General features: G+C 37.9%; 1 protein-coding gene across 1 annotated transcript; it reads left to right on the top strand.

Moving 5' to 3' along the window:
• Positions 1-12,506: 12,506 nt before the first annotated feature.
• Positions 12,507-14,375, top strand: LOC140242638 (uncharacterized). Its single transcript, XM_072322393.1, has one exon. The coding sequence runs from the start codon at positions 12,507-12,509 to the stop codon at positions 14,373-14,375; it is 1,869 nt and encodes a 622-aa protein (XP_072178494.1).
• The last annotated feature ends 6,511 nt before the right edge of the window (positions 14,376-20,886 follow it).

Genomic DNA, 20,886 nt, shown 5'->3' with positions numbered 1-20,886 from the left:
CTCTCTGCATAACTTGTTTTGCGCATTGATTTCAAAAATACAGTCCACTTTACTTAACTTCACTCCATAGACCTTACAGAAATGCTTTAAAGGAAGAGCAGGACTGTATAGAGAATAGTGATAGGGCATGTCTTTTATAAACAAGATTAATATAAGTTTCACTATACAATGTATATTGAATTCATACTGCATTTTGTTCTACAAGTATGATTTTTCTTCACAAAAATCAGTACAACAATGTCACCAAACATCAATTACCTCATCACAGTATTTTCAATTTTCAATATCTTAAACTTTCAAATGACATATTAGTGGTCCACTTTCTCTAGAACTACAGTACAACCAACCACAGAAATGAGAGGAAAGCTGGCAGCAAGACAAGTGGTAATTGCAGAGTTAAATGTACAATTATACAAATAAGACTTCATCTGGATAATTTGGTAACATGCTGCATGCAAATCAGCTTTCCTCAGGAAATTTCTTCCATAGATATGCGAAAGTCCATTAGGACTCCAGCAGGGCCCTGTTTCATAAAGCTGTTCGTAAAGTTACGAACAACTTACGAGCGACTGGTGATCAGTTCTGATGTGCTATACTTATCAGAATTTCAATAATTTAGCAGTTTAAGAACTGATCACCAGTCGCTCGTAAGTCGTTCGTAACTTTACGAACAGCTTTATGAAACACCCCCAGACCCGCAAACCCAGGAAGGTCCTCAAGTTTGTAAAAGAATATCATCATTGTACTTTATTCTTAAAATCTCTTGAGGCCACTCCCTCCCCCCCCCCACCCCCCAAAAAGGAATTAATATTATAGTGAATCAGAAAGCATGTTGAATCATGGACCCGTCATTGCATGGATGTAGAATGCTTTCTCTTGCTGTACATATACATGTATGTAGAAAAATCATAATGGATTTGAAAGAAATATCTTGTCTCGTTAAAAAAAAGTGTATCACCTTTAACCTGATGAGGACAAGTCCCGAGTGTATTCAGGCAGGTGTCTATGGGAAATGCGTGTTGTAGCAAAATCAAATCGTCCTCGACAGGTTAATGTGATTGTCTGTCAATTCCTCATCATTATTAGACAGGAATGTATGCAGTGTATTTTAATCAGTCAAGTCCTTGGATAAATTTGCTGCAGAAATTAGCGTCTCTTCCTACACCTAAATCGGCAATTCTGCTTTTTTACTGTGTATCCTGTATTGGAGAAACATTAGCTGAAACGTGTTAAAGTTGCTAAATCTGCACAAAATGAGCAACAAAAATAAGAATGCCAATTTCTGACAAAAAAAAAAACCCCAACAAGTTTATGCAGGTGCACATCACAGGTTTGACACCCATGAATCATACAGCCTATGAGTTCAACACTAAGCAAACAAGGCCCAGGAGGCCGTCACATTAAGCCCCGTGTTGTAATGTCAAACTCGTGGGCTGTTTTTACCTAGCATCGAGCTCATGGGCCTAAAGTGCCTAGTGTCAAAGTTGTGGTTTGTATGACTCATGGACCTTTTTTCAGTGTCCAACTCGTGGGCTGTATGACTCATGGGTGTCGGTCTCGTGGAGTGACCCTGTTTATGCTCCTCAGCTCTATTGCCAATTAAAGGGGATGGCTAGTAACTGATCAGTGGGAATGCTGGGGGATAATTTTTCCAATTCTTGTGGGATTCATTGAAGAGTACATTATATATCTATTGTTGTGTGAAAATTATTTGCTTCATGGTCTTATATTCAAGTAATGTGCAGTTTAATGTTTCCCGGCTAGCATGCCTGTACAGTGACGGGGCATTAAACTGCACATTACTTGAATATGAGACCGTTCTAAAGCAAATAATTTTCACACAGCAATAGATATATAATGTACTCTTAAATGAATCCCACAAGAATTGGAACAATCATCCCCCAGCATTCCCACTGATTCCCACTGATCTTTTACTAGCCATCCCCTCTAAAAACATACTTGATTACTTGAAGTTTCACAAAGGTTCCCTCAGTTTGCTTTTTCTTGGTTTGTATTTAAAGTTAATGTACCTTCATATAACTAACACCGTGAGACTTATTTGCCCCAAAATGCTCTCATGTCTTGGAAATCACTCATTGAAAGTTTTGGACTTCTTGACCTTGCACCACACCAAAAACTAACAACTATTTTGAATTTGATAGTTTAGTTCTCTTTCTTTGCAATCATTCTGCTTGTCACTTTTGAAATTAGTGATTTACAGACATGTTGATAATTCTTCAACCAAATAAACATTGGTATATAACCAAGTAATACTCAAATGCAGGAGATTTTGTTTTATTTCAATGGAACACTAACCATGCAATGAAAGAGTACAAATTATCACCAGCCTTCAACAACAACAAGAAGAACAAAGTGAACAGGTAAATGTCAATGAACACTTGCCAGAGAATAATCAAGATTTGCCAAGAAATTTACTCTGGATATGGCCAACAGATTAAATTACAGTGGACTCCTGTTATAAAGAAAGTCCTTGGGACCAACAGTTTTCTTTCATTATACAAATTGTATCAAAATTTCGTTGTAACTGAACAAAGAAAACAATAAAAAACAAAGAGCCGATAATGTTGCAGCCTGAATTTTTACTTTGTTATTACCAGAATTTTGTTATAACTGGGTGCGTTGTAACGGGAGTGCACTGTATAATAAAACTTTTACAGATGACAAACTACAGAGACTGTTAAGACGCCTAGCATTATTTTTGTTGTTTAGATAAGACGCACACGTAGGAAGACAATTTTTATTTTCTGACTCTGATTCTAGATAAGGGTATTATTGAATATTCATGTACAATAATCCAAAATGTTACTGTTGGTGTAACTCAAATTTGGGAGTATTTCAGAGTATTAAAAAAGTGGTAGAACAACAGACAGCACCAAATTCAGAACTATGATTTCTTAGACCTGATGGGTCAAAGCACTTTGTATTTGTGATCCGCTGAGTGACAAAGTCTGGAAAGCACATTGTGACGTCTAATTGTAACCATTGAGCACTGGCCTGGCCTGGGCCCCGTTGCTAGAAACTTTGTGTTTAAACACAACTTGCAACTGATTGTCACTGGCCAATCAAATCATTGTTGCAAGCATGTCTTCTTAATAGGGCAGTCCCTGAGCCAATCAGAATGGTTGTTTCAAAATTAGCAATTATTTGCAATTGATTGCAACTTTCTTGCAACGGTTCCCTGCAGGAAAGCTAAGGCTGTATAGCGCCCTCACAGTTTGACATCATACAGTGACAGATATCGTGTATAGTTAGTCGCAGAACTTTTGTGGTACTACATGTAGTATACTATACAAAGCTGAACTATATACAAGCTCATCATTTGGACATTGAGGGCTAGTGTAGTGCTTTCATTTGACATTATACAACATGATATTTAAGCATTCATCCAATGAAACCTACTACAAGATAGTTCAAGGAAAATGAACACTCAACACATTTTTTTTTGACAAACATATAATTTTTAAATAATAAACGTACATTGTATTTTGCCAGTTACGTGAAACTGTCGTCACACATTGTCAACATGTATTATAGCCGTATTGGAAGAGCCATGTATAACAACGGAGGCACGCCAGTCGCCATAGCGACATTTCTAGTTTTTGTCGAGCCCACTGGAGGTGTTTAGGGAGACTAAGGGATCAGACAGGGGTCAGCGAACTTTTAGGACCCAATGTTATGCTTTTATGGCACGTTTCGATTATGGTTCATAACTTTTGATCCCTATGTCCGTTTGTGACCAAACTTGGATGGTAAATGTCCCTTGGTGAGTTGAAGGTCACCACAAGGTCAAAGGTCATAGGCGCGGTCAATAAACTTCCGGGAGTTAGAAAAACATTAATTTCTTCTACCCGAATGGGCGAGACACAATTTGGCACTTGCCTTATGTTTTGTTTAGATTTGGTTTGTTTTCCACAATAATTTTGATGCAGTCTTCCATAAGGGGCTATATACCAGGGCGTGGTCCCCCAGTAACCCCCTGCTTGAGGCAATGCCCCAGGGCTGATTACATTACTTACAAAGAGATATGATAGCACAAAATAGCTTACCTGCGAGACAGCCGCTTTCTTTCTCAAATGCTCAATCATTGCCACTGTAATTGCAGGGTTTGATGCTGTTTTTACAAAGTACACCCATGCAGGTTTAAGATGGTGAAAGAGTATAGTGAAATGTACATATCGTCTTTTTTCTTATGAAAATATAGGCCCTACTTTGCATTTGTTGTCTACACAGCCCTCTATAGTGACAATTTAAAATGTGAGTCATGAAATGCAAGGTCCGTCTTAATTGTAGTTTTAATCTGTGTATTACCGTGTTATACTTGGAAATCTATCTGTCGGATATAGGATACTTCAGTGCTGTTTACACATGTATTCGCCATCTCCGCATTATGTTTCTTTTCAAAGCATTAATACTTTAAAGTTTGTCTTCACCATTGCGTTTCAATTGGATTTGTGTTGTCTGTGTGTGTTGTGTGTGAGCGTATTGTTCTTAGGTGTTACGAATGTGAGATGAACAAAGGCCATTTGTGTGAAAGAAGCTTCTAGATTTTGGTTTTGTGTGTGTGTGTGTGTTTGTGTGCTTGTGAATGAATGAGCGTGTGTATGTTAGTGTGTATGTGTCTTTGTTATCACGTCATTTTCAGTCTCCACGCTGTCCTGTTGTTTGTGTTAGGGTTCAAAGTTCATTTCAGACACGCACTTTTTTTTTTTAGATTGATTGTGCGATCAATGTTTGCTAGCTCAAGGTTCCATATTTTAGTTAGTATAGTCTTGTGCGAAGGTGGAATGGCGTTGCGTATATAGCGTGGCACATATAGGGTCTTTTTATGTTATTTTCCATGTTATTTATCATTCATTTATTCATTTATTTATTTATTTTGATGTTGACCGTAGTAGAGACATTTACATGTATTTCAGATATTTCGTTGGAGACTGGACGAAATGAATTATGCCTAACTTTATTTTGTTTCTTTGTTTAATGATCGCTGCTTTTAACATATCAGCGTGCACTTAAAGTCACTATTTACCACCGGGAGCTGTTATCAAAAAAAGAAAAAAAAGAGTGATAGAGTTATCACATTTGATGCATACGTGTAGGTCAGTTGTACCACATAACATCCTCCAATATTAAAATTTCGGAATAAAGCCTAAAATATATGTTGATATCACCGTCTTTCTCAATAAACCATAACTGCTGACGGTTTTAGAAACAGTTTTAATAAACCTGTTCACATTTTGTATATATTCACCAATATACTCAACATAGATTATACTGATTAACAGTTTAGATTGGTTGTTTCTAACCCAACCTCGCATTTTTGTGCATACAGCATTGCACAGCATACATACACATACATACACACACACGCGCGCGCGCGCGCGCACACACACACACACACACACACATACATAAGATTTGCATATAAGCTTTCCGAAACATGAGAGGAGTCTGACCATAATAAACGTTCCTATTAATAAAAATTAAAATGTTGACATTGAAGTAAAAAGAGTCGTTTACTTCGATTTTAAACATTCACCAAACAGAAAGCCACAAATCAGTGACATTTCAGACTTTGATTTTTAAAGATATTCGTCATTTATTATTTGAGAGCTACGATTAGTTCTCCCAACTTGCTGTAATGGATTTAGAATGAAAAAACAACAACACACTAAACAATGAATCACTTGACTAGTTTGCGAAAATAAGGCGATCTAAATAATCTGTGTCAGAAATTTAGGTTATGTGTCGACCTCAGGAGATGCAAACTCTTAACAAACATTATTCATGATGTTATAGAATGACAAAGAAAATTTACAATGAATAAGAAAATTATTTCCATGGTAATTTCTTTTCCTTCTTAGATCAGTTGATGAAGATCCTTCTAAGGCTTGGACAATAACCTGTCTTGATGTAACAGGTCAAGGGAGTGTGTACTTTTCATTAGAAATGCTAATGATGATGGTGATGATAATAATAATAATAATAATAATAGTAATAATGATAATATTAATAATGATAATAATAATGATTATGTATGTATGTATATATGTATATACATATATATATATGTATATATATATATATATATATGTATATATATATATATATATATATATATATATATATATATATATATATATCAGTACGATTCATAAAGCCACATGCAATTCTTTCCTATAAATTGTGCAGTGTCCCAGTAGTTCATTTCGTTGTCAGTGTTGTGACTTCCCAAAAAGAGAAAAATCATGCACGCAACCAATAGGCTGACATCACATGTAGTTGCGATCCTGTTTGAATGTCAGTGATATTTTTTGTCCCCGCCGAACGAGTTCGAGCAGGGGACTATGAAACGGGCTCCGTACGTGTGTGTGTCCGTGTGTCCGTCCGTGTGTCCGTCCGTCCGTCCGTCCGTGTGTCCGTGTGTGCGTCCGTGTGTGATCAAAATCTTCAATTTGCTACTTCTCTGTCATTTATGAGCCAATTTTGATTCTGTTTGCTTTATATGATAGCACTACATGGGAGCTTTGAAACTTCTACACAGAATTTCAGTCGTGACCTTTGACCTTGACCTTTGACCTATATTGTACATTTTGCTACAAAATGCTACTCCTTCGCCATTTCTAACCCGATTTCGATTCCGTTTGCTTTATATGATGGCACTAGGTGAGGGCTTCAAAACTTCTACACAGAATTTTGACCTTTGACTTCTTTGACCTTTGACCTTGATTTTTGACCTATATTGTACATTTTGCTACAAAATGCTACTCCTTCGCCATTTCTAACCCGATTTCGATTCCGTTTGCTTTATGTGATGGCACTAGGTGAGGGCTTCAAAACTTCTACACAGAATTTTGACCTTTGCCTTCTTTGACCTTTGACCTTGATTTTTGACCTATATTGTACATTTTGCTACAAAATGCTACTCCTTCGCCATTTCTAACCCGATTTCGATTCCGTTTGCTTTATGTGATGGCACTAGGTGAGGGCTTCAAAACTTCTACACAGAATTTTGACCTTTGCCTTCTTTGACCTTTGACCTTGATTTTTGACCTATATTGTACATTTTGCTACAAAATGCTACTCCTTCGCCATTTCTAACCCGATTTCGATTCCGTTTGCTTTATGTGATGGCACTAGGTGAGGGCTTCAAAACTTCTACACAGAATTTTGACCTTTGCCTTCTTTGACCTTTGACCTTGATTTTTGACCTGTATTGTACATTGGCTACAAAATGCTACTCCTTCGCCATTTCTAACCCGATTTCGATTCCGTTTGCTTTATGTGATGGCACTAGGTGAGGGCTTCAAAACTTTACACAGAATTTTGACCTTTGACTTCATTGACCTTTGACCTTGATTTTTGACCTGTATTGTACATTGGCTATAAAATGCTACTCCTTCGCCATTTCTAACCCGATTTCGATTCCGTTTGCTTTATGTGATGGCACTAGGTGAGGGCTTCAAAACTTTTACACAGAATTTTGACCTTTGACTTCTTTGACCTTTGACCTTGATTTTTTACCTATATTGCACATTTTGCTACAAAATGCTACTTCCGGCGGGGACATATATTACGCACCGCGTAATTTCTACTTTTCCTTGTTATCATAATAATGCCACCAGTTAGTATTCGATTGGTGGTACGTGGTATTTCTGGATTAACTGTGATGTTCTCTTTTCGAACCTGACCACTGTCTTTTCTTTGCACGTCAGCACCTGATGGTGTCCATCGCACCTTCCATCACTTTATTATACAATCGTTTATACACTGTAGCGCTTTTAAAGGTAAGGTACAGGTACATAATATTGGTTGAGATGAGGAGTGAGCTTTTAATCCTTCTCGAGATACTAAGAAACCGCGTATTACATGAAATGTTACAGAGCACTCAATTTAAAGAAGAATTCAAAATTTATTTGATGAAAATCTGTTTTGAAATGGCTGGGATATCCAAGCACACAGTAAAACAAAGCAATCTTATTAAAAGGTGGGTCGCACCTTTCCTCAGGATCCCTTTTATTTATCTATTTATTTATTTTTTTGATATCTCAGCCATTTCAAAACAAATTTTCATCAAATAAACTTTGTATCCCTCCTACAATTACAAATACATGTACTCTTTCTTATTCAGTAAGAGGTTTCTCATTATCTCAGAAGAGTGTGAAACCTTAAGCCCCATCTGAACTAAAACCTACCATCCCTTTAAAAGTAATGCGTGTTGTATATATTTGTGAGTGTGTGTGTGTGTGTGTGTGTGTGTGTGTGTGTGTATGTGTGCAATTTATGTACACAATGTATTGTATAGGCACAAAGAGAATAATTATTAATGCCAAGAAGGGGCAGCTTTCACGTGATCAATGCCGAACATTAATGTCTGAGCTACTATCAATGTGTGGGAAAACCCACGACGCGAAAATAGATCTTTGTTATCTACGCATTGACACACCCGGTGGTGCAATGCACCCGAGACAGAGTGGAATATTTGTCAATTCGGCAGCCATTCGATTGTGTTCTCCACCAGTAAGGATTTTACCAAACGTAGCATCATTCAATTTTCTCTACATAAAATCACGTGATAAACTACATTGGGAAAAAACAAAAAAGTTAGATTGTTTTACCCTTGCAATTTGCAAAAACAGCGTGTTTTGAGATCTAATTGTTAATGTGTTAAAAGTGGCGGATATCAAAACATAAGGATATACCGCCACAGTTTATGACGCCAGAATGAAAACGCCATTTTGACGCAGAAACTCGGGAAACGTAGCACCAATTCTTGTACTTTTCTGCTCTCCGTTCTGACTGGATTAGGTAAGTATTCCTCTTGATTTCATTTTAAGGTTTCCGTATAGTGAGATGTATCGTGAACTCAAACGATGGTTTCAGATTTTGTCCGCTGCGTATACATTCTAGGATAAGATGTTTCAATAACATTTTTGTCTCGTTTGACCCAGGTGGCTGATTATGTTTAAATAGCTATATGCTGGGCCTACAGTCATAATTGTAGCCTCCTAAATGGTTATTAAACACGCAGACACAATACAAAAATTCACGAAATCTAAAAAAAAACTTAATTTTTAGTCAAAGGCGTGTTGTAATGTAATGCGTGTTGTAAACTGCATTTGATTGATTGATTGATTGATTGACTAATTGAATGACTGACTGACAGATTGATTGATTGATAGATTGATAGATTGTTTGATTGATTGATTGATTAATCCTGCAATAGAGCACTGCTGTAAGACTGAAAAGGTTATCTTTCTTTGTTAATGAAGATCTCGAGATACAATCACACTGCTGTCTTGATATCAGAACGTTGACGGAATTGACAGAGTAGAAATGGCAGGTTTTTCATCGAATCTACACTGTTTTATCCTTTATGGGTATCGAAGTGAGTAGATCTCGATGTAGCAAATGTGGAATTAAGGTAGAGGTCAGAAGAAAGACATGCATGTGGATAAACATTGTAAATTCCTGAACATGGTCAAGTGTTCAGTAATTCTTTGCTTCATGTTCAGATAATTATTGAAGACGTAGGTAAACTGGCGTGTATGTGTGTGCGTGTGTGTATGTGTCTTTGTGACGTAGGTACAACACTGTCTTCAAAATCCATGTTCGTCAATCTGTCGCACTGAAAATCTCACACCACTTTATGCTAAAAGTGAAAGGAATATTACAATATCTGCATCTTCAATCATGTAAATTCTTAGATGCATGGAGAGATTATTTCTATGATTTATGTATTCTGTGCATGAATGTATTATGGTACATAGCTTGATATCTCTCTTCAAACGGCTCCATGGAGCTGATGTTACCCTTAGAGGACAACTTCATCCAGCTTAAAGGCATTATTTACCACTTGCATATGAAACAAAAGCCCGCTTTAGTATAGTGCTTCAAAACAGTTCAAAAATGTGAGTTGAGGATAGAAGCAACCAACGTAAAAATGCTATATTAGTATAATTGATAGTAAATACAATAGTTCAATAAGAGAAATTTGTTTCAATATACTGTCTATACAGTTATGTTTCTTTTTTGAGAATTTTTATTTTGTATATGTTAGGATGTTTCGAGATACAACTGACCTATACATATGCATCAAATATGATAACTCGAACAATCATTAAATAACTGCTCCCAGTGGTAAACAGTACCTTTGATATAGTCATGGATTGGGAAAATGAAGCAATATTAGTGGAACACAATCGTTATCAGTGAAAGTTTGAGGAAAATCGGACAATCCGGTCAAAAGTTATGAATTTTTGAAGTTTCATTGACGCCATTGCTGGATGAGAAGATATTGCAGCTTGTGATGTCACATGCGTAGAACGACATAAAGAAAATAAACAGCATTCAACATATTTTACTTTTCTCGCTTAATAATAAGAGCACTCGACTTGCATCTTTCAGAAGGCAGCGGAATAGCATTACCCTTAACATCCGTCATTAGCAAGTTGAGGAAATGTGTACTTTTTATTTTTCAAAAAAGAAGAAATTTTGTGGAATTCTCTTTATGTTTTCCTTATATTGTCCTACGCATGTGACATCACAAACTAGAGTAGTCTTCTCACTCAGCAGTGACTGGGCAGAATCTACAAAATTCATAACTTTTGGGCGGATTGTCCAATTTTCCTCTACTTCCACTAATATGGCTGCATGTACTCAATCCACATGTATATCAAGGTGATACAATGTTAAGAAGGACATTTTAGTACTTATTTCATGTGGACAACAATTACAATTTTTATACTCGGCAATTAAGTTGAACGATCCTAGCTTTTTAAAACAATAAGGCAAAGGCTATCATAACATGTGAATGCAGAGAATGCTATTGATAATGGGAAAATTTTTTGTAGAAACTTGCCTTGTCACATGATATAAATCTGAAAAAAATAATTAAGATTTATATATCAAGTTTCAACAAATGTGATGCAGGCATTGCATAAAACAAATATGAGGGGAAATAATAAAATTGTTGAGGATTTGATATTGACCTCTGACCCGCTGACCTTTGACCCATGACCCCCAAATTCCCTGGATAGTCATTGCCAGTCAGTACATGCGTATAATTATACTAAGTTCCATGAAGATACCTTGGACCATTTGCGAGATGTGGAGAAAAATGACTTGACCTTTGACCTTTGACTTCATGATCGGAAACTCTCTCTGGAGAATCTTCATTTTGTGATGCAGTCAAACCTGTCTATAGCGGTCACCCGAGGAAACAACAAAAGTTGCCGCTATAGACAGGTGGCCGCTATAGACAATTTGGTGGTCATTTTTATTATCAATACTTGCATTTTTTCATCACAGCATATTATTCCTAAAAACAACCAGCACATGAGTGCATGTGCAGCTACATTATGGGGATTTTTCGTTTTGTTCAATTTACTTTTTGCCTACTTTTGTTCACTGGATTTGAAAAATAACATCTCGGACCTAAAGAACTGCTCTGGTTCGTACCGGTTTGCATAAATGGGGTTGACGAGTGAATTCGAGGGGACTGATAATGCGCGAAGCTGACGTAAGCAACAAACAATACCCAGATAAGTACCATATTGTCCTTATTCAAAGGAATTTAAACACTAATTTGGTAAAATTGTCAGATGTTATTAGGATATGTCTTTGCCTTTGAAGCATCTATTCAGGGCGGCATTACTGAAGCCTAGAGCTACAAGTTAGTGGCAAGACGGCTTTATGGCGAAGAGGTGTATCAATTTTGTCAATCATGTCTGGGTGATTGTGACTGAGCTAGGACTCGGTAGAATTCACGCAATGAACGTAAAAGCCGACGTATTTATGGCTGATTTAACGGGTCGGCTAAATTTTTGTGGCCGCTATACGCAGGTAGATATTCACCACGGGATACAAAATGAGGGGCCGCTGGCCGCGTTAGGCAGGGGCCGCTAGCTATAGAAAGGGTTTATAACGCAACAGTTCCGTTTGGGGATTTTAAGTGACCGCTATAAGCAGGTGGCCGCTATAGATAGGTGGCTGCTGGGACAGGTTTGACTGTACATGTATATACTAAATTTCAAAAAAAATATCTTCAGGCATTGCATAGATATGGGGGAAATAGTGAAATTTTGAGCATTTGTCTTTGAACCTTTGACCTTGAGCATGTGCATACATACATATAGGCACAATACATGCCAAATTTCATTAGGATACCTCAACCTTTTTTTTTTTCTTTTTCTTTTCTTTTTCTTTTTTTTAGTTACGCAGTGCTAAAATTGATTACGGACGGCAGGACAGATGGACGGACAAACCGAAAACATAATGCTTCCGGCGACACTTCGTGGCGGAGGCATAAAAACAATCCAACAAACCTCTTACATGTCGCCAGTTTCTATGCAATCGTGTAAAGAGAAACCTGAGACAGCCGTTGACATTCTAATACCAAAGTAGTCTCGAAACTGGTCAAAAGATTAAAAGAAGTTCTTCATTTTTTTCCCCTTTCATTTCTTTTCGTTTTACTCAGAAACATCACCATGGCAACCAGTGTCAATGACCTCGTGACATGTAACCTCCAGTGCCCCATTTGCCTAAACGTTTTTGTTGATCCACGGCTCCTGTCCTGCTCCCACACCTACTGCAAAGACTGTCTGATGCGACTCTCTAACTCTCAGAAGGGGCGCAAGATAACATGTCCCGTTTGCCGAAAGGTGACCAACGTCCCTAAAGGAAATGTCGACCTACTGCAAAGTAACCAGCCAATCAAGTCTCTAATCGAAGATGTCAAAAACCAGACCCAAGCCTGCACCGTGTGCCGAGGAAACGAGAAGCCACTAGCCATCACCTACTGCCAAGAATGTGACGACTATATGTGCGTCGACTGCCACAAAACTCACGACAAGTGGGACAAGTTTACGGGGCACGAGGTTGTGAAGGTGGATGACATTAATTCGGGGAAAGTCTCAAAGAAGAAGCGCCGTAAATGTCAGAAGCACAAGTCCGAGGATGAAGAATGTTTCTGCGTCGAGTGCAAGAGGTTCGTCTGTTTCCGATGTGGCATGATGGAACACGGTAAAAAGGGGCACAACGTCCTTGACGGCAAAGAGCATGAAGACGAACAGAAGGAGAAGATCGGCGAGCTACGTGGTCGGGCCGACGTCGAGAAGTCGAAGATTGATGAATACATCGTGTTCATCGAGGAGCAGCAGGCAAAGATGCAGCAAGTCCTGGATAAGCTCTCCCGGGAGATCGAACAGACTTGCGAAGAGTCGATCCAACAGCTTCAGGAGAGAAGAGATCACCTGATCAAAGAGTGTACGAGGCGTATCGAGGTATTCAACAAAGAGCTGCAAGGCATGAAAGATGCCAGCAAGCTACAAATCAGTCAGATGAAGGAAGTGAGTGGTCTGGTTGAGAATGGTTTGAAGATGCCTCTGGAGGGCGAAGCGCTGACTGCGCATGACACACTGTGTCAAAATTTGGAAGAGATTCTTGGCATGAGTAAGCGGGACTACGAACAGCCACGGAAAACGACTGGGCGAGGAGAGCGCGTCGCTTTCCAGCGGATTAGACGAAGAGCAAGAGGTTTGAATGAGCTTGATCTGGGAGAGGTTGTCATTGCCAATTGGGTTCTGGATCAAGTCGTCCCGTTTCCCACGAAAGATGGGATCAACTGCATCGCCTCTTCTCCGAATGGCCAAGTGGCAGCTGGTTCTCGATTTGGAGGACTTTTCTTGTATGACGTAGAAGGCAAACAGCAGGTTGTTCTGAAAGATGTTGGTATCAGAGGTGTTGCTTTTCTGTCCGATGGACGTGTCGCTGTTCGTGACAGCCATAACCACATTTCGATTTACACCAAGTCCTTCGTCAATCAGACCGTACAGTCAGAATTCATTACTCCGAGTCATGATGAAGGCGGATTTGGTGGTTTTGCTGTCGATTACGAGGACAGCGCCCTCATTGCTAGCTTCACAAAGCTGAAGAAAATCTTCGTCTATCCGATAAGAGGTGGCAAACCGGCGAAAAAGATTTCGTGTGATTTCAAGCCAATTGAGGTCTTCGGCTTGCGATCGAGTGTAATACTTGTTGTAACTGAGGAAAACCTAGGAATTTTGGATTCGACGGGAAATTTCAAGAAGGGGTTGACAAGGAAAGGTTACCGGCCACAACCCGCGGTCTGTCTTGACGGGACCATAGCGGTTGCCTGGGTAAAGCATGACGAAGGACTGCTGATGATCGAGCAGTACTCTCGTGATTTGGAGCCTCTGAGAACGCTGGTGGCAGATTTCAAGTTCCAGATCCCTCAGCATTCTTGGTATCACCTGCGTGAATTTTCGACCGGGGAGCTGGCATTTTGTACCCCGGACAACCTTTACATCTTTCGTAAGACCTCCTCTGTCTCCTGAGATAACATGGTAATTTTTCTCCTTCTTCTTCTCCTCTCTTTCCTTCTTTACTTCTTTCTATGTCTAGTCCCATATCGTCATGACTATCGAGTCTTTTTTGCCTGCTCTGAGCGATCCATCGATGAATAATTTCTGTGTCGTGTGCTGTGGCTTCAGAAAATCGTTTCTTCCAGCGTCGATTTCAAACTTGCATTTCACCTTCTTCACATTTCTTCATTCATGATCTAGTCACCGTATATCTTATTTATACATTGTTTTCTTCTCCCTTGTAAAGCAGCAATTGATGTGGTTTGATTTTGTTCTAGCATAATCATCATTATCAAAGTGATAGCGCGACGTTAACGGTGACAACGATACGTAACTATCTTGAAATACATCATTCAATTACTTTTCATGACCACCATTACGTGTTTCGTAAGACCTCCTCTATTTCCTAAATGAACGTGACGGTCTTTCTCCTTCTTTTACTTCTTCATTTTCTTCTCTTATATTCCTTCCTTCCTTCCATGCCCATCCCTAGATTCTGATGACTATCGAGACTTGTCCTTTTATAAGTCAAAGATATCTACCAGCGATCCAATAATGTAGTAATTCTATGATGTTTCGAGAACTCGTTTTTCCCAGCGTTGGGTTGTTTTCTGGTATCTCGAGACTTAGGTTCACATGTACTTCACCTTTCTTCGTACATGACTTAATAATCACGTTATGTCTCTGTGCATCGTAACTTATCAAGAGAGAAAAAAAGTGAAACAGGACATTGTGTTACATGTGCGGATATTCATCTGTATCCTGTGTACGTCTCTATTAAATTATCGTCTATCTGGTTCTTGGCGGATACAGATACGTCGACGACGAGTCTTCATGCATTTTATGAAAGCTGTTTGCTAGAACACTGTGACATGTCCCTTCTTATGTTGCTGCACAATGCAGCGGATATTTCAACCAAGGCTACTGACAATATCTGTGTCACAAAATTAAAAAGCAATCAATTGTTAATTGAGATTGGCTCAAATGAAATATCACAGGAATAAAGTAACATGGTAAAGTAACATGATTTGAAGTCATTGAAAATGTTCACTTTTATTTTGTCAAGAGGTGATCTGAATGTATAATCTCTGGCAGTGAGCTAAACAACATCTCGCTCTCATTTTGCCTGCGTGATACTTGTTTTCAAGACGGGTTGTCTCCAATACAATGAAAAGTATTTATTAATGAATGAATTTATTAACTGCTTTTTTTTTTCGCAACGTAACATGCTTGTCAGGGGCTGATTAATACACAATCGACTGTCACGGACCTTTGTGACAGCTTCCTTCTCTTAAGAAGATGAAGGTGTCTTTGAATGCGAATGATTCCCGTATACTTCGGCAGTATCCACTGGCGTCGATTCGTTTCACATTTGTTACGCAACAGTTGTCGGGGTTTGAGTTTGTGTCTGCGTTTATGTTATAATATAGAATGATAGCGTGAAGGGAATGTCGATTACTAAACCACGATACGTTTCTGGAAATGTCATCACAAATCTTTTAACTACTTCCAACATCGCCCAATAGACTTTACTATAGTAACATGCTCTAGAATATAGATATTGTTCCGTCATTATCATGTTAAGAAAAATATAAACCAGTCTTAACTTTATGTCTAACCATATTTTGTGTCGTGTTACGTGCTCATCACTGTCCGTTCCTGATTATCAAACATTTCGTATGGCATTAATGGAAACAAAGTCAGCAGCCGCTTATGTGCTTTTAGCAAAAGGATACGCCTTGAACTATTTCACATGGATACAAAGCTTTATATTGATTTTAATGTCTCCTTTCCGATGGTGTCATTTTAATTCACCTGTAAATATAGAAAATAGAAATATTGTATATGATTATGTATATGTGTATGTATATATGTGTGTGTGTGTGAGAGAGAGAGAGAGAGAGAGAGATACAATCATATATGCCGTTTGAGGATTTGTTGTTTGCAAGTTTGAACATCACTTGACCATGCAAAATTGGTCATCGCACGATGTTTACAAGTCCTGAAGTGCAAGACGAATATTGATACGAAATGCAGCTTTTCGTTAAGTACAACCTTGTTTATTTACTTCATGTACTTAGCTGTTACATACAAATGATGAGAAGTGCTATGACAAATGCAGTTACCAGTTATCTATATCATCCTTCTGTTAAGTGTAACAGATTTTTTTTTTTTTTCTTTAGTGTACGTTTGGTTCCTTCTAGTCTTATCATTTTGCTTCCATATACCCTCTTTGCACTCATGATTTGTATCCGATGCGAACAGTTTACATTAGATAATGCGTATACTCGTGTTAGCTTCTATCACTCACCTTGTCATTTCCTTTCTGATTTCTTTTTGTTTCTGTTTTTGCTATTTTAGTTCTAAGATATGCCCTAATTATCATTTTGTGCTCCATCTCCATTACAAGACGTATTCACATTGTTTTTTTTTTTTCCTGGATCACTCGGTTACAAGCTCTGCTTCTGCGATTCCTTTATGTGTAACATCTTGTTAAATTCAGTATGGTATATAGATTTCTTATGTAGACACATTTTCTAGCAATCATCCATTGTATTTTTGCGTGTGCTTTTAATAGCTTCTTTAACATATAAAACTGTGCTGGAAAATGCCCACTGAGTGTGCAGTGTAAGACCTGCGCAGTTTCAGTAATCGAAAAAAAATTCTAACATCATATAAACGGAATAGACGTGATTTCATCAAAATCGGACATAAGAGGGAAAGTTTTATGATCTTAATTGGTTTTCATATATTTTTACAAAACAGCGATAGTAGTGCAGTGACCATGCATTCCAGCTTTATTTAGCTTTGATTTTATAGGGTGAAATCCTATAAAATGAATAGGAAGGAGTTCATCATAATCACACATAACTAGGAACTTATTGAGTCTTCAGTCGTAGAGAGTTTTTACGAAACAGTGATTGAAGTAGCAACCACGCGTGACAACTATATTAAGAGTAAAATCACATGAACTAAACAAAAGTGATTTTCATAAAAATCGGACATAAATAGGAAAATTATAGAATCTTAAGATGTCACACGTCTTCACGAAACCATTGTCAGTGGTGGTCCAATATAGTAGTAGTGACCATATGGTATGAACATGCAAACCATTATCCATTTTATTCTCTTCCTATTCAAGACATGGTTTGCCACTGGGAGCTATGTGTTAAATATGGACAGAGAAAAATGGATTGTGTGAGTTGGCCTCTGTGGGAGCGACCAAGTTTTCGGACGGAAGGCCATGTTAAAGGTTACGGACGATAAATTGTTAGGAGAAAACCTAAACACAAACCTGCATTCGTACAGGCTGACCTATTTGGTAACTTTCATTGACACCATATCTCCTCCATGCAGTGAGACATGCATTGTTCCTTCACGATAACACGCAAACTTGGAAAAAGTGCAATTTGCCATTGTTGTCTTTAAAGTCCATGTGCTTGGTCACGCATGACAATTGTCAACATAATTAGGTATCAATGGAAAGAGGAAGAGTTTTTCTTTCCTTACAACTAACATTGTGCTCTTCATAACTGACAATTAAGAAATGACAGCCCTCCAAAGTTGGATTATCATTTTTTTTATACGCTCTGTATTATATATCACTGCTTAGTGAAAATATGAAAGAACTTAAATTTTCTAATTTTAAGTCCCATTTTCATGCATTCTTAACATGTTGCTGGTCTAATTTCGGTCTATTTACTCAAATCAATTTAAACTTGGTTTGCGACCACATTTTCGTCTAAGCTACTTGTATTATTATGTGTATGATACCACAACCTTAGATTCGTGGTACACAGACAGTATCTTATACCATCAATATTAAGAACTGTACTATTAGATTTCTTTACTGTAGCACATACTTTTGCTGTTGGCTGTTATTCGAATTAACTCACACTGACACTACTACACAGCAACTAATGATGAGAATATAATATAGCAATCAAAGATGTTGCTATCATGCAGTGACTGAAGGGTTTTTAGCGCAAAATAAACTTTTCAGAATCTGAACGCGAGTTTCAGTCTCAAAAATGTAATCGTGTATATTGTGCGTCTTTTACTCATTGGTGTGAGCCATCATTTCGAAAGTAGATGTTATGCATGGCATAAATGTGTGTGAATATGTACCGTGATGCGTGTGTGTGTGTGATCAAATCAAGGGACATACTATGACGTATTTAAAGAGATCGAGGAAAACGTGTTTTTCTGATGCAAAGCTTGTGAAATTACTTTTTTGTGTGTTTTTTGTTGTTTTTTAGATGAGCTGAGATATTAGGGACAATAACGGGGGAGAGGCGATGGAATGAGTGAATTAGGAAGGACTAAAAACGAGATAAGAAACTCGTCACTGAAGACGAGTTAGGGGATACGCTGGGGGTCATCAGATATTGGTCACGGGTGATCGACATCGAAAATGATGTAAAATAGCGACTTGAAGTTATATTGAGATACATTCGTGAAGTCCAGTTCTTTATACAGTCCTACATAACTCAAATCAAAATTGTTTCTGTCATGCAACCAAGTGGAAATTTCATGCGTGTGTCGGCGTGTGCAAGTATTAAAGTCGATTTGACATGCTATGTAACTGAATATTTACAAATAAGTCTTCAAAATGAAAACACAACAACAAACAAACCAAAAATCAAACATGGCGTTAAAGTCTTTTAAGAGTCACCTTCACTTCACTTTAATTTTGTATTTTCAAATATGAACTTTGACCATTATTTTCATAACCAAGAGGGCTATGTCTCATCTCGTCGTCATTATCAATTTGACAAACTCTATAGCCTGCAAAATTTTGCAGCAGTCGAAGCAATGTAGTCTCCAACACAAAACAAAGGGATATTGTGTGTGTGTGTGTGTGTGTGTGTGTGTGTGTATGGGTGCGTTTACATGATAGTATGATTTCTACATGGACGAAAGTGGAATTACTCCATTGAAAAAAAAAGTAAAAGAGAAGAGGTATTTTATTTCGTCATCTTGTGGGGTTCGAACCCGCAGGTGCATGTGCAACCTTACGTCCGTGGCGCCAGAGACGGCGCCTTTAGCCTCTCAGCTATACGTCTCGACCGGAAAAGTATATGGAACGTAAGCTTATATATGAAAGATAAATCAGGAATCATTTCCTCCACATTCCATTCTTATTTTCAGTTTTAAGCTGCAAAATTGCCAACCTCATGAGGAGATTTGAAAAAAATAAGATGCATGATTACTGCAGCTTATTGTCTCAGCTACAACATACTTAAGTTTCAGAGGAAATGGAGCAAAATCAACTGAGGTAAAGGTGCTAGAACGTTATCAGGTCAATGCATGGTTGTGAAAAAAAATCATCTCCCATAGACATAACACATAAACTTGGATGATTTTGAGTCTTTGCCTTTAATCACAATTTCCAGTATGATGACGTTATCAAATTGCAAAACAATGACATGGACTTGAAAGACAAATGTTCAAAGTGTAACATATCCGAATTTGGGATAATATTGAGCTAAAGCTACCGAGAAACCAGCAAATAAATGTCAGAAACAGTACTTCAAAAAATTAATTCCACTTTTTTGATGTCAGATGACGATATGATGACGTCATAGAGCTTTCCTCGAAATATTGATACTTGAAATGTTATTTACAATTCATATGCTTTTGTAATATGCAATAAAAACGTAGGGTTGCTGGACATTTTTAAGAGTTATGGCGAAATAAACAAAGATATGTTTTTTTTTCACTATATTTGCACATAGACGTGAGCGCGGAATTTTAACTTTGACTCAAGTGCATTGCTTTGTTATTGGTCAAAATCGATCGAAGATCAATGGATATTGTCACGGGATGTATGAGGAATCCAAATCAGTCGAAAAAAAAATGTATTTTCATGTAGCTTAAGGACGCGTACGCGCGGATTTTTTTTTTTTTTTTCGTTGTCTTTAAGCGCTTGGAATAGATTGTCTGAAACTTCGAGAAACCCCATTGGGATGTCGATTGAGCATTTTTAATTTTGGACGAGCGCGTACGTGCACGTCATGGTGACCTTGGTAACTAGCATAGTACAGGACGATCAGACGTGATTTGAACTTATGTCTACTGAAAATGGTAAAGAAATGACATTTAGTTATGAAGTTATGATCGATCATTGAAAATCACAAAATGGCGCCTAGATGACGTCACAGATAGTTATCGTCATTAAGATGTTACTGTCCTGAGATATTGTCACGAGATATGATGACTGAAACGCTTAGAATAGATTGTCTGAAACTTCGAGAAACCCCATTGGGATGTCGATTGAGCATTTTTAATTTTGGACGAGCGCGTACTTGCACGTCATGGTGACCTGGGTAATTAGCATAGTACAGGACGATCAGACGTGATTTGAACTTATGTCTACTGACAATGGTAAAGAAATGACATTTAGTTATGAAGTTATGATCGATCATTGAAAATCACAAAATGGCGCCTAGATGACGTCACAGATAAGTTATCGTCATGAAAA

Source organism: Diadema setosum, chromosome 19 (assembly GCF_964275005.1).
Source record: "Diadema setosum chromosome 19, eeDiaSeto1, whole genome shotgun sequence".
In the NCBI taxonomy this organism is placed as follows: Eukaryota; Metazoa; Echinodermata; class Echinoidea; order Diadematoida; family Diadematidae; genus Diadema; species Diadema setosum.
Note: the sequence above shows the minus strand (reverse complement) of the source record. Positions and strands in the feature narration are given on the sequence as shown.

Coding starts and splice junctions, on each gene's coding strand:
- LOC140242638 (XM_072322393.1), top strand. CDS start 12,507: ATGGCAACCAGTGTCAATGACCTCGTGACATGTAACCTCCAGTGCCCC.